Source organism: Gouania willdenowi, chromosome 6 (assembly GCF_900634775.1).
Source record: "Gouania willdenowi chromosome 6, fGouWil2.1, whole genome shotgun sequence".
Taxonomy (NCBI): Eukaryota; Metazoa; Chordata; class Actinopteri; order Blenniiformes; family Gobiesocidae; genus Gouania; species Gouania willdenowi.
In genome coordinates, this window is record NC_041049.1 from 66146652 (window position 1) to 66160106 (window position 13455).

The 13455-nt window shown below is 36.4% G+C and overlaps 1 protein-coding gene across 2 annotated transcripts in view; it reads left to right on the forward strand.

Moving 5' to 3' along the window:
• The window catches only part of ankrd27 (ankyrin repeat domain 27 (VPS9 domain)), a 32103-nt gene that overhangs the window by 1599 nt on the left and 17049 nt on the right, over window positions 1-13455 (forward strand). For both annotated transcript variants that reach the window (XM_028448879.1, XM_028448880.1), the window contains exons 2-9: window positions 4462-4584; window positions 5532-5642; window positions 7002-7310; window positions 9762-9821; window positions 11393-11446; window positions 12111-12176; window positions 12301-12377; window positions 13097-13218. In XM_028448879.1, the coding sequence (XP_028304680.1) occupies window positions 4483-4584; window positions 5532-5642; window positions 7002-7310; window positions 9762-9821; window positions 11393-11446; window positions 12111-12176; window positions 12301-12377; window positions 13097-13218 (901 nt within the window). In that variant the 5' untranslated portion in view covers window positions 4462-4482. The remainder of the gene's footprint in view (window positions 1-4461; window positions 4585-5531; window positions 5643-7001; window positions 7311-9761; window positions 9822-11392; window positions 11447-12110; window positions 12177-12300; window positions 12378-13096; window positions 13219-13455) is intronic.

Consider the following 13455-nt stretch of genomic DNA (forward strand, 5'->3'; position numbering starts at 1 on the left):
ATTTAGTCGACTAGCTACACACACACACCTCTCTCTCTCTCGCTCAGCAAGCTGCAGATATATGCTCGCCTATATTACAGTGCTAAATATTAAACCTCCCACTTTTCTATAGCAAGACATACCTCAAAATGGGCACTGCACTAGTTCTTTCAAAGTGATATATAAGCAGGCATCATTTTTGAAGCTCTAACCACACACTAGCATATCATCATCATCATCACTAATCCTTCTGAAATGGTCTCGTGATTGCTCACGGGGTTCTTGTGAGCTCCAACAGTTGAAAGTGGAGAGGAGGAATGTTTGTGATGTCACGCTGGGCGTTAGTCCTGAGAACATAGTCACTCAGCTGACGTCTTTGTTGGGGGGCCGAACTTGTTTTATTTATTTATCAGAAATTAGCAAGCACCACGGGCCTTTTTTCTCTTATTGTAGCCAAGAATGCCCCCAAAAATCTTGTTTCTTTGGCCAAAATTGCTCACCAGTTTAATGTCAACAACTACTGTAAGTAATCTCCAGACATAATGTATATATAAATGTATTTAAAAATTGTAGATCTATTGAACTTCTATTCCACTTCTGTTTTTTTTTTAAGGTTTTCTTTTGTGTAATTATTATAGGCTGTTAAGAGCTAAATAAACCTGTAGTTTCCCTACATCTGTCTTCTTCTTTCTGTAATAGCTACCGTACTACGGTACTTGAAAACTTCTCTGATAAAGAAAGGGTGAGCTTTTCCTTTATTGGTGTTGTGCATTTTAATCTATAAAAATATTTTTTTTACACTACGGGGGTCAAAATTATCCCCCTATTTCCAGGTTTAACCCTAAAGTCTGGCTCAGTTAAACCAGAATCTAACCGGAACAGCAGTTAGAACCCAAGCTGCTTGAGGTCCAGTGTGAAATATCCACAGTCAGTCATGATTTGGGGTGAAATGTTCTGTTCTGTTCCTCACCCGTCTTCCTTCAAACCTTTGGACTTTGATTCCCGAATGAAAGGCACACTTTACTTTCATCTGAAAAGAGGACCATGGATCACTGGCCAACAGTCCAGTCCTCCTCCTCCTCCTCTTTTTTTTCCTGAAAAACTGAGAAATAAATGGTGATTTCTTCACAGTATTCTATTTTTTGAAATTCCGTTTTCGTGGGTTTTATGAGCTGGAAGCCAAAATCATGTAAAAATAAACAAATAAATACTTGAAATCATTTTAATTGTGGGCCCTGAATCTATAATCTATGAAAGTTTAACTTTTTGAATGGAATTATGGAAATTAAACAACCTTTTCCATGATATTCAAATTTTTTGGAAATGGTCTGTATGTGTACACTAACTGATCCGTCATTTTATTATTTGTTAAGAATGCATACTTTCCTTCAAAAACTAAAAGGTTAATAACCTGTGTGTCACATCTTATCTAGTTAACACTTAAACTTATACATTTGTCAGCAGAAAATATCAGTTGAATCATAGATAAATTGGCCCACAACTCTTTGTTTGAATAGTCAGTGACAGTTTGAGTCAGGATGAGCAAATCCAACAAACCCTGTTTGGAAATGTGTGTTGTATTTGTTTAACCTTAACTGTTGTGTGTTTATTTTACTTTCATTTGTAACAACATTTATACATCAGACAATACAGAAAAAAAGCTGTCTTAGTAATCTTGATGTTTTTGCTTTTAAAAGACTTGATGTAATGCTCTTTTTTTTTTTCTTATTTTGTGGGTAAACCTACACTAGGTTTCCTTTATGTGGAGAATTTACAGAGGTGTAAAGAGTACTGATACAGTATATTCCACTCTAGTAGAAGTACAGTTACTTGATTGAATTTACACTCAAATACAAGTAAGTCATCCATAAAATACTCGAGTACAAGTAAAAAGTAGCTCAATTAAATAGTACTCAACATAAAAGTTACTTGTTACTTTCACCCCCCCCCCCCCCCCCCCCATGTTTATTTTTGGTAATAAATTTTGCCACAGTTCCTTTTAATACAGTGAACATGTCATCTATAAACTTAAAAAGGAAAAGACCAAATATTGCTCAACCACAAAAGGCGTCTGTATAAAATAAAAGTTTTGTCAAAATGTACAATTGTTTTTTAAATAAAATGACAGAAATTAATTCAATTAAAAATCAAACAAATTCTCAGGCTCTAAGTATACTGTAGATACATTTATGAACTCTTAAAGGTTTCAATGCTGTTTTGGCGCCGTGTATTACGTTTAAATTTGGGTATTTCATTTTTTGTTGTTTCACTATAATAATTTACTCAGTAACAGTTAGGTGTATAAATGTAACAAATGACTTCTTTTAAAACGTACTTGAGTAAGATTACTAATTCAGAAATATACTCAAAAAAGTACCCATAAAATCAACTCAATTACAGTAACGTGAGTACTAGTAATCCATTACTTTCACCTCTTACATGCTCTTATATGCTTGCATTGGGTATTCACAAAGGACAACAGTCCATCCTTCACTGTGACCTGCAATTTAGTTGTAGAATTCACTGCTCTGAGTCTGGCTTATTCTCTGGGACAGTTTTAGAGAGTTGCCTCAGGCCAGGATCATCTGACACAACACACACTTCCTATTTTCTAGTTTCAAAATTATGCCGGTGGTTATTTCAGCCGTCACCAGATGACACGCATGTATTCATCAAAGTCTTAAATCTGAGGAAACCTTTTTTTCCTGAAAAAAAATCCCAGCCTTGCGGTAAGGATCAATGTCCGCCTCGTACAATTCATCACTTTAGCACAACAGCTTCTTGATTTTAAAGTGTAGCTGGTAGTTGGCTCACTATACTATACTTATATTCATCTGTATTATATTTGTATATATGTACATTGGTATTATTTTATTTTATTTTTTTCTGGAGGTGTGCACTTGTATTTAACCATTATTTAATTCATTAATTAAAGCAAAAATAAATACTCTTCCAGAAGGTGTTGAAAAAATACTTCTCACTACAGACCGAGACCAATGCGTGATTAGAAGTAAAACGTGTTCTAGGGGCTAATGTGTGGAATAATGTTATGTTGTTAAAGAAATAAAAAATGAGTCACACACTATTTAATTTCAAAAAGAAAATGTCACTATATTTTAGAGAGTTATGTGAAGCAGTAGAAATGTTTTTGTTCATTGTTAAATGTTCTATATAAAAGAAAGTACATGTGTGTATATATATATTAGGGGTGTGTATTGCCTGGCATCTGGCGATACGATTTGTATCCCGATACATAGGTCATGATACGATATATCCCAATATTAAAGTATAAGGCGATTATTATTATTTTTTTGTGTATGACTTAAGAAACAACTAATCTGTAAATGTGTACACCTTCATGAGAACATTACGTATGAAGTATATTTTATTGGTATATTTTACACTCAAAACATTGGCTTTAACATGCCATGTGCCAACAACTTAAAATAAAAAAATAACATACAATCTGCCTGTGGCTTTTAAACCAACTTTGACTTCAGTGCAACTTAACTGAGGTATATGCCCAGGTTTCAGAGCACTTCTTTGTGCAGTTACAATGTTTCATGCAGTGGAAAAGACTTTCCTGGGTAAATAAAGGTAAAAAAAAAAAAGTTGATATGGATGCATTTTGAATCGATTCAAGAATAGCGCAACGTAATATCGCCGAATCAATTTTTTTCAACACCCCCTAATATATATAATTATTTTGCATTATTTGAAAAAAGGCAACTCAAATGCTTGCATTTTTTGTGTGTATTATTGGAAAAGCTAACTTGAATGTAATGATTTATGTTGGGCATGCAACCATTTTTGATTCTGCCTGTTTCAGTCTTATTTATTTTTAAATTGTGATTTATGTTTGAATATTTTTTTTTTGTTAGACAAACAAACAAATAAACTGAAACTGTCTTTTATTTAATTATGTACATTTTAGTGTTTGTTCTTTTCATTCAATATTCTGGAGCATCTGTATAAAAAGCTATTTCCTCCTGGGATAAATAAAAGTATATATGATTTTGATTCTGGGAGTTTTTGTTGACATAAACTATCTGGTCGCTCCGTCAGAATTTTCACATGCCTCGGCTGAGTCACAGTCAGCTACTACTAATTACTACTATTTAAAAACTCAAAGCAAACCCTCCCTCCCTCAAAGAAACAATAAAATAGGATCAGTCGTTGGTTGAGAAAGTATTTCTGCTCAGAGTAGTCAGTGGAGGAGGACTTTGTTCTTGGAGGAGTGCTTCCTGATTTAATGGGTAAAATTTTGGATTCTTTGCAACAATTTCTTTTAACGTTAACTTTCCTGACCTCATTATTTGTAGTCTGTCTTCTTCCGTTTTGCTTAGATATTGTTTGTTGTTTGGCTTCATTCGTCTGAAATTAAATCCTTGTGCATACTGTAGCCTGAACATTGAATACACATTGGTTCAGAGAGTTATTTTAAAGAATAATGCTGATGATTGTGTTGTTATTGCTCCCTAGAATCAGGACTGTTGGCTCCTTATGGCTGTATATGATGAGAACATCCTGAAGAACCCGTTCTTCTTAGCTTTGGAGAAACAGAGGCCGGACCTCTGCAGCAGAGTGGCAGAGCTCCATGGAGTCGTAAGTCTCAGCTTGGGGCCACTTTTTAGTTCACAACATGATGAAGCGCATCATTTAGCATCCAACGTTCAGTAATACAGCACCGGGCCAGAAGAGGGCAGCAGCAATGTGTGTTTCTGGAATCCTTTTTTGTTTCATTTTGGGTGTTTTTTTTTACTTTCCTTTGTTGTATTTTTCTGTCATTTTGTACGTTTCTGAAGTGATTTTGTCATTGTTTTGTATATTTGGAAACCTTTTGTGTATCTGTCGTCATTTTAGGATTTTAGAAGTCATTTTGTGTATTTATGTCATTGTTTTGCATATTTGAAGTCATTTTGTGTGTTTTTTAAGTAATTTTTTGTGTTTCACAAGTCATTTAATAATGTGTTTTTAGCATATTTTAATTTGGGGGTAGCACAAAATTAGACTGTGGCCCCCGAGCCAAAACTTGCTTATGTTTGCATTAGACCATTTGCATTATTTAATGTGTGAGCTGGTGTTAGAACTAAGGAAGTCCAACTCGGATCATTGGATCTACAAAGCCACAAAACAGTACATCACAATGTATACTGAACGATGTATTTTACTTTAGGATTAAAACAAATCTTTAATATCTAGAAATGGTTTAACTTTTACAAATATTTCTTTTTCTGTATGGAAACCCTGAACGGACTCATTACACCATGCAAACTAAAGTTGGAGCTATTAATATTGTGCATAAATGGTGTTGCGGCCATTTGCATCATTATTTACAACTGATTATTTAAATCATCCTATTGAATGCCGACACTAATGATGACCTAAAGAATGTACGACATCTATTAAAATACAAAACATGGCATCCCAGTTTCTAATCAGTGACTTCTAGCTTTAAATTCCATATCCAAGAAATGTATCTACTAATCTATTTTGCACAATGCATTTGTGTGTCGATACTTTGTAACACAGAGCTGTTTTCACTGTTTCAGGTGCTGGTTCCGTGCTGTGGAAGTCTGACTGTCAGCAGCTACCCAGATTCTCACTTTGACAGCTATGTTCTACAAGCAGTGGAAGATGGATACAAGACCATGGATGGAAAGGTTCATCTACTCTCATTTTTATTTACAATACCAACGCTAATAGGTTTTTTGCCAATATATACTATAGACTGTAAATAGAATGAATGGGACAATCTCCCTGGTGGAGTGAGGCTTTTATATTTCGAGCTCCCCCCCTGCTGACTGGCTGCTGTATAGGTTATAAACCCCGCCTCCTCAATGATAATGAATGGGATGTCGGTCAAACTGTAACGTTAAAATACTGGTCACATATTTTTTTCCCAAATCTAAACTCTGCTGTGATCATTAGTTATTATCATCCTACTTTGTGTTCAAGTGTTAATTTTTCTATGAAGTTTGTTTTAAAGTAAGTCATTTGAGGTTGAAAAACAGGATTTTAGTCATATATGATGAAGATTGACACCCGCAAATCTTGCTATATGTGAATAGCAGTTACGTCGTGAAGAAAAGCCGAGACACCATTTCACTAGATATTTAAGTTGAAATATATGGTGTTTTTGTACTAACCTCTATGATCTGAACAAGCCGTTGGTGGAATTTCCAGTGGGAAAGATACTTATGTTCTTGGCGTAGCTGGGCTGCGTAAGTCATCAGGGCAGTACACTAAATGGGCAGGGCGTGTTGCTAGGGCTCCTAATGCTGGGATAGTGCTAAAGCTAGGTTAGTGTTAATGCTAGGTTAATGTCAATGTTAGGCTAATGCTATTGCTAGGTTTGTGTTAATGCTAGGTTAATGCTATTGCTAGGTTAATGCTAATGCTAGGCTGATGTTCATGCTAGGTTAGTGCTAATGCTTGGTTAATGTTATTGTTAATCTAATGCTAAAGTTAGGTTAATGCTATTCTAAAGCTAATGTTAGCTAATGATAACTAATACTAATGCTAATGCAAATTAATCAGAATCAAAAAGGTTTTTATTCGCCAAGTAAAGTTTAAAACAGTACAAGGAATTTAACTTTGCAGTTGGTGCGAGGAACATGCGCACCAACACACTGAGGCAGCCACCGGCGGCACCATCATGCTTAGATGAAAAGTGGAAAACAGGAGTTAAGGAGAGGGGGAAAAGGGAGGTCCCAAACTATGCTCCTTTAAAGGGGGTACAGTGTGGGATTAGGGAAAAAAACTCCTCAATGCTAATGCAAAGCTAATGTGGTGTGACCCGGGCCAACACCGGCATCCTCACTTGCATTTTCTTCAGGAAATGCAAATATTGTAGTTATATACATAATGACATAATGCAGCTCCCAGTCTCATGTTTGTCTGATAGCAGGGGCTAAAAGGCCTTTTTGATGGTAAAGGTTGCCTCCACCTGACTTGTTGTAAAGGCTGTTGTAGATAATGCCTTTCATGGTTATTAATGTATTGGTGTGTGTGTGTTACAGGAGGTCAGGATCCTGGACAGGCAGGTCCTGCTGGGTTCTGGGTTTCCAGCCCCTGCGTCCGTCCCTATCCTGTTTGAGGAAACCTTCTACAATGACCAGGAGCAGAGCTACAGCATACTTTGCATCTCCTGTCCCGTGGATGTAGATCCCAGCCCATCGGATGCTGCTCCATCTCACCCGTACTGCCTGAAGAGCCTGCAGGATGTCAGGGAGTTCCTGGGCTGCCACGGCCAGAAACTGGACAAGTTCATCCACAACTTCTGTCAGGCCTTCAAGGATCAGGACAGGAGGGGGCTGCGACACCACATAGTAGGGAGAAGTTTGAAACCCTCTATATCAAACATAGGCAACTGGTGGCCCTCGGTCTAATTTTGTGCAGCCCCAAGACAAATCCACCCAAAATTGTAATTCAAGAAATTTTGTGGATTTTAGAAGTCATTTCGTGTATTATGCCCAACATAACTCCAAAAACATACTAAACAACAGGAACATGCACAGAATGTCAACAAAAATACACAAAGCCTCCACAAAAATACACAAAGCAATAACAAAACGGGCAGAGAGTTTAACAACTGATTTACATTTGACACAAATCAAAGTTTGTATGTGCAAATGGGAGCATTTTAAAAAAAATTTAAATTTTCAAAAAGTTTTGGGCAAAATCTATGGATATTTTTTGATGTCCCACTTCTCTAGATGATTTCCAGCGATTTTGAGCCTGCCAGTGAAACGCCCTAGGAGGAGTGCATTATAATACGTTTGCCCCATGTTAAATTCTCTTCACTCTGTAGGGGGCGCTACCGAATCAATGTCAGTTTTTCCACATTGAGCTGGTTTAGGGCTGGGGGTTTAGATCCGACTTCTTATGTGCAAATGGGAGCATTTAACAAAAAAGAAGAAAAAAAATTAGGCCAAGATTCACAGCTCCAGCCTGCAAACACCATTATGTTACAGATTATAGGTCCACCCCCTTTTTAATGTTACAGTTAATAGCTCCTCCCCCTGTGTTATGTTACAGGTAATAGCTCCACCCCCTGTGTTAGAATACAATTATTAGCTCCACCCCTTGTTTTACGTTACAGTTAATAGCTCCTCCCCTTGCGTTATGTTACAATTAATAGCTCCGCCTCTTATGTTACATTACAATTAATAGCTCCGCCCGTTGTGTTATGTTGCAATTAATAGCTCCGCCCCTTGTATAATGTTACAGTAATTAGCTCCATCCCTTGTGTTATGTTACAGGTGATAGCTCTGCCTCTTTTGTTACATTACAATTAATGGCTCCGCCCCTTATGTTACATTACAATTAATAGCTCCGCCCCTTATCTTATGTTACAATTAATAGCTCCGCCCCTTGTTTTATGTTACAATTAATAGCTCCTCCCCTTGTGTAATGTTACAGTAATTAGCTCCTTCCCTTGTGTTACGTTACAATTAATAGCTCCACCCCTTATGTTACATTAGAATAATAGCTCCGCCCCTTTTGTTACGTTACAGTTAATAGCTCCGCCCCTTATGTTACATTACAATTAATAGCTCCGCCCCTTATCTTATGTTACAATTAATAGCTCCGCCCCTTGTTTTATGTTACAATTAATAGCTCCTCCCCCTGTGTTAGGTTACAGTTAATAGCTCCGCCCCTTGTGTTATGTTACAGTTAATAGCCCCGCCCCTTGTGTCAAGTTACAATTAATAGCTCCGCCCCTTGTGTAATGTTACAGTAATTAGCTCCGCCCCTTTAGTTACATTACAGTTATTAGCTCCGCCCCTTGTGTTACGTTACAATTAATAGCTCCGCCCCTTATCTTATGTTACAATTAATAGCTCCGCCCCTTGTTTTATGTTACAATTAATAGCTCCTACCCCTGTGTTAGGTTACAGTTAATAGCTCCGCCCCTTGTGTTATGTTACAGTTAATAGCCCCGCCCCTTGTGTCAAGTTACAATTAATAGCTCCGCCCCTTGTGTAATGTTACAGTAATTAGCTCCGCCCCTTTAGTTACATTACAGTTATTAGCTCCGCCCCTTGTGTTACAGTACAATTAATAGCTCTGCCCCTTTTGTTACATTTAAATTAATAGCTCCTCCCCCGTGTTAGGTTACAGTTAATAGCTTAGCCCTTGTGTTATATTATAATTAATAGCTATGCCCCTTGTGTTACGTTACAATTAATAACTCCGCCCCTTTTGTTATGTTACAATTAATAGCTCCGCCCCTTGTGTTAGAATGCAATTAGCTCCACCCCTTGTGTTATGTTACAATTAATAAGTCCACCCCTTGTGTTAGAATGCAATTAGCTCCACCCCTTGTGTTATGTTGCAGTTAATAGCTCCGCCCCCTGTGTTAGGTTACAGTTAATAGCTCTGCCACCTGTTAGGTTACACTTAATAGCTCCGCCCCCTGTGTTGGATTACAGTTAATAGCTCCGCCCCTTGTGTTACAAATAATAGCTCTGCCTTTGTTGCGCCGCCTTCGATGCGGTGCCTCAAGTTCATACAAAGACAGTGAATTTTATACTACCAATGCATTATTATTGATTTGCTAAGACAGAAATGTAATATTGAGATATAAACTTAGACATATTTATGATTTTTGTTGTTGTACTAACACATCCAAGAACACTGCTGGAGTAATAGTAGTATTAGTAGTAGTAATAGTAGCTCCAGGAGGAGTGTGTAAAGTTGGTGCTGACGATTTTCAAGATTTGGCCAATTTCCTCTTTGTTCAGTTCTGACTGCTCTCCTGTGTTTTGTTTCCCCAGGACTCTGTGAATGGCCTTTACATTAAATGTGTTCAGTGTCTGCTCAGAGACGCTCGCCTGGTGAGTAGGAAACCATTCAAAGTCTCAACAGTTGGCCTTCAGCTAACAATAATAGTTTATTAATAGTTAGATATAAACACCTACTTGATCAAACACAGTTACATACAAGGGATGCATAATATTAGATTTTTGACCAATATGCAGGTATTTTACTACTCATTTGACCGAAACTAATGTTTTTTCCCCACACCTTATTGAAGAGATCATCTAGTTTCTGTCATGGAATAATAATAATAATGCATTGCATTTTATATAGTGCTTTATCATAGACACTTTAAGACTCTGATGTGCATTATTCTTTCACTCGGGATTCGAACCACCAACCCTTCGGTTATTGGATGACCCACTTAACCACTGAGCCACGGTTGCCCCAAAACTCCACAAAAAATTAACAAATAGAATTATTCTGCAGACTCTGTATCATGTTGAACAACTAGCAGACCTAATACATTGAAAATTATGTAATATAATTTTTCATTCCTTGTGCAAAATAAGAAAAATACTAAATTGATAAAGTGCCGATAATTTTGTGCGTTACTATTGCATACAGCTGAGAAATGTGTCTGACAGAGTGAAGGGACCTGAACCCAATTCTGAATCAATCTACTGATAAATAAATGGGATAATAAATACTTGGTAATTACTTGACAAATACTTGGTTTTACATGCAGTATTATATTGGTTCTCAAACTTCACAATTTATTTCCATAGTTTTTATCATTTCTGGTTATCTCCCTCCTGATGTGGGACCAAGTCTGACCCTTTTATTTTCAGTTCATGTTCTAATCAAGATCATTTCTATCAGCATTATGCCTTTTTGTGTCATTGTGTGTGTTTTTGGTATCATTTTCTTATTGTTTGCCTGTTCTTTTTATTATTCGGTTTATTTTGTGTTTTTGTGTGTCGTTGGTATTATTTAAATTATTCTCTCTCAGTAAGTGTGTTTTTGGTGTCGTTCGGTTGTTTTCTTATGTTGTTTTGTATGTTTCTCTGTTATTTTTGTGTATTTTGTATTGATCTTGTGTATTTTTTTCTCATTTAGTTTGTCTTTGTCGTTGTTTTGTGTGTTGCTAGTAATAGGATTCTACTCTCCGAGTGCATGTGTTTTTGGTGTCATTTTGTGTATTTTGTCGTTGTTCGTCTGTTCTTTTTTTTATTCAGTATATTTTTTTCTTATTGTGTGTGCTTTTGTTGTCGTTTTGGGAGTTGCTATAATATTTAGTATGACTATCATTTTTAAATAAAAATAAACATAATAAAACCCCATATTTCTAATGCTTTCTAATGTAGTGCCTTCGCGTACCCCCATTTGAGAAACACTGCATTAGTGCATACATCAGTCAATATATTGTTCTAAATGTTAGAATGATTATCACTAAATCAGGCTTTTGTGCACAGAAAGGCTTTTATATGTAAAACAAGGACTTACTTCACGTTTTGAGCACATGCAAATTGCCATCTCTGAATGACATGTTTAACATGGAAGGCGTTGCTGTCCCTTTAAAGCCTCCTTTGTTGAAGCTAATTTGGTTTATGTTCCCTGCTCTGATGAAAATGTTTCTCCTCCACAGAAACTCCTGGTAAAGCAGGGGCTGCAGATGACTCTTCTCAAACAGGCAGTGGAGGTAATTTCACAACCATAAGAAGTTTTAAAATTACTCTTATGGAGACGTGGAGCGGAGAGGAGGAGCAGGCATGTGTAAAAATTCTGGGTTTTAAGACAAAACTTTTGTTTGGCCGCTGAAAATCACATCCACACTTTGTGATTTCAGTTCCAGCTCATGAACACCCAGCATCTCTTGTAACTGAAAGGGTTTTCCTAATACAAACCAAGACATATCCATGTGTTAAAATCAGAGGTTCTTAAATGATTTGGCTTAAGGACTTACTAGACATCAACCCTGAAAAAATAAGCTGACACCCAAAGTGAGGAGTTTTTTCAGTATAGAGATACCGTTACACAATGATATGGGTATAAATGGATGTGGGATAAAACATTGTTAGTTTTGCAGATGAAACCTGTTCTTTTATGTGGAAAAAATCAGTTTCTTGTCATTTATTTCCCCAAGAAATTGAAAAACAAATCAAATTTTTTGTATATTTAATAGACATTTTTAATTTATCAGTAAAATACACTGACTTTTATAATTATTGTCTATTGTTTTTTATTTATATATATATATATATATATATATATATGGACATGCAATTTTATCCAAGTGTATGATGTGTGCTATAGATATAAGGTTTTGCATTAGTTTACCCTGTATATCCTTCCTGTCTTCCTAGGTCTATGTTCATCATGGCATCCATGATTTAATCTTTAACTGTGTGGGAACGATAGAAGCCAGCCAGGTAAATGTGCATCTATGCACCAGGAGTTAAATCACAACAACAAATATCCTCATAGCTACAAAAATAAAACTACATGGTTGATTCCAGTCTAATGATGGTAAATAGTTTCCCTGTTCTTTCAAAGGACGCTGCCTTCAACAAAACCACCCGCAGTCTGCAGGAGCTGCAGCAGAAGCACCTTGGTGTCAAACCAGAGTTCAGGTCAGAGAACCACTAAAATGTCCTTGAGATACTTTTTATTGAACATGAATCATTGATTTTTATTATTTATTATTATTATTATTGTCATTTTTTTTTTTTTTAAATCAAAACAAAATATCCACTAATTTAGGTTTTTTTTAAAGAAATAATTGGTAATATAATTTACTAAAGGGATCTTCAGCCCAGGGTTGAGGTCAGTTACATTTTACAGTTTCAATTACCCATGTTCAATTACGATTACAGTGACCAGCAATTTTTCCCAATACAATTAATTGAGATGGCAATTTTTATTGGATTTTCTCAACAATTACAAATATAATTGTGCCATAATTGTAATTCCTTATCAATTACGCAATTATATTTATAGTTGATCCCAACCCTGACTATTATATGTTCAGTTTATTAGCCATTTGCAGTAAAACCACATTGGAAAAAAATGTGCAAGGAGCTCAAAGTGCAATCAACATTTAAAAAGACATTTCACAATAAAAAACAAACAACCAACAATCAATCAATCAATGCCACTAAAAATACTATAATTTAAAATACTGTACAATAAAGAGTTGCATAAAACCTCATAAAATACTAGTAACCTTTACTAGTAGGAATGAGAGGCGATTTAGAAGTTGCTCATGCAATAGAAATCACTTTAAATGCATGCTTGTGTAGTTGACTGTGTGTGTGTGTGTTTTTTTTTTTACCTTTTTTTTACCTTGCAGTATAAACTTGCCCCGAGCCAAGCGAGAGCTGAGTCAGCTCAACCAGCACACATCTCCTCTGCTCAAACTGCTGTGTCTGCGCAGAGTCGCCCTCACCGCTACCCAGACACCCAGACGGACAGGTAGTTTGTGTGTGTGTTTTTGTGTTATCTATGTGCATTCTGCCAAAAGAGCCGAGGTTTAGTCAGGTTGGATCTTCATAATGCATTGTGAAACACCAACAGAGTTGTATTAGAACAGCTGTTGCATACGTCTTTGGCTGAAGTTTATTCCTGGGAATCAGTAGAATATCCTTTCTTTCCTGCTTGTCTGGTTTCTCTCCTGCTTGGTCCTGTCGCACAGAGCAATATAAATAGAGG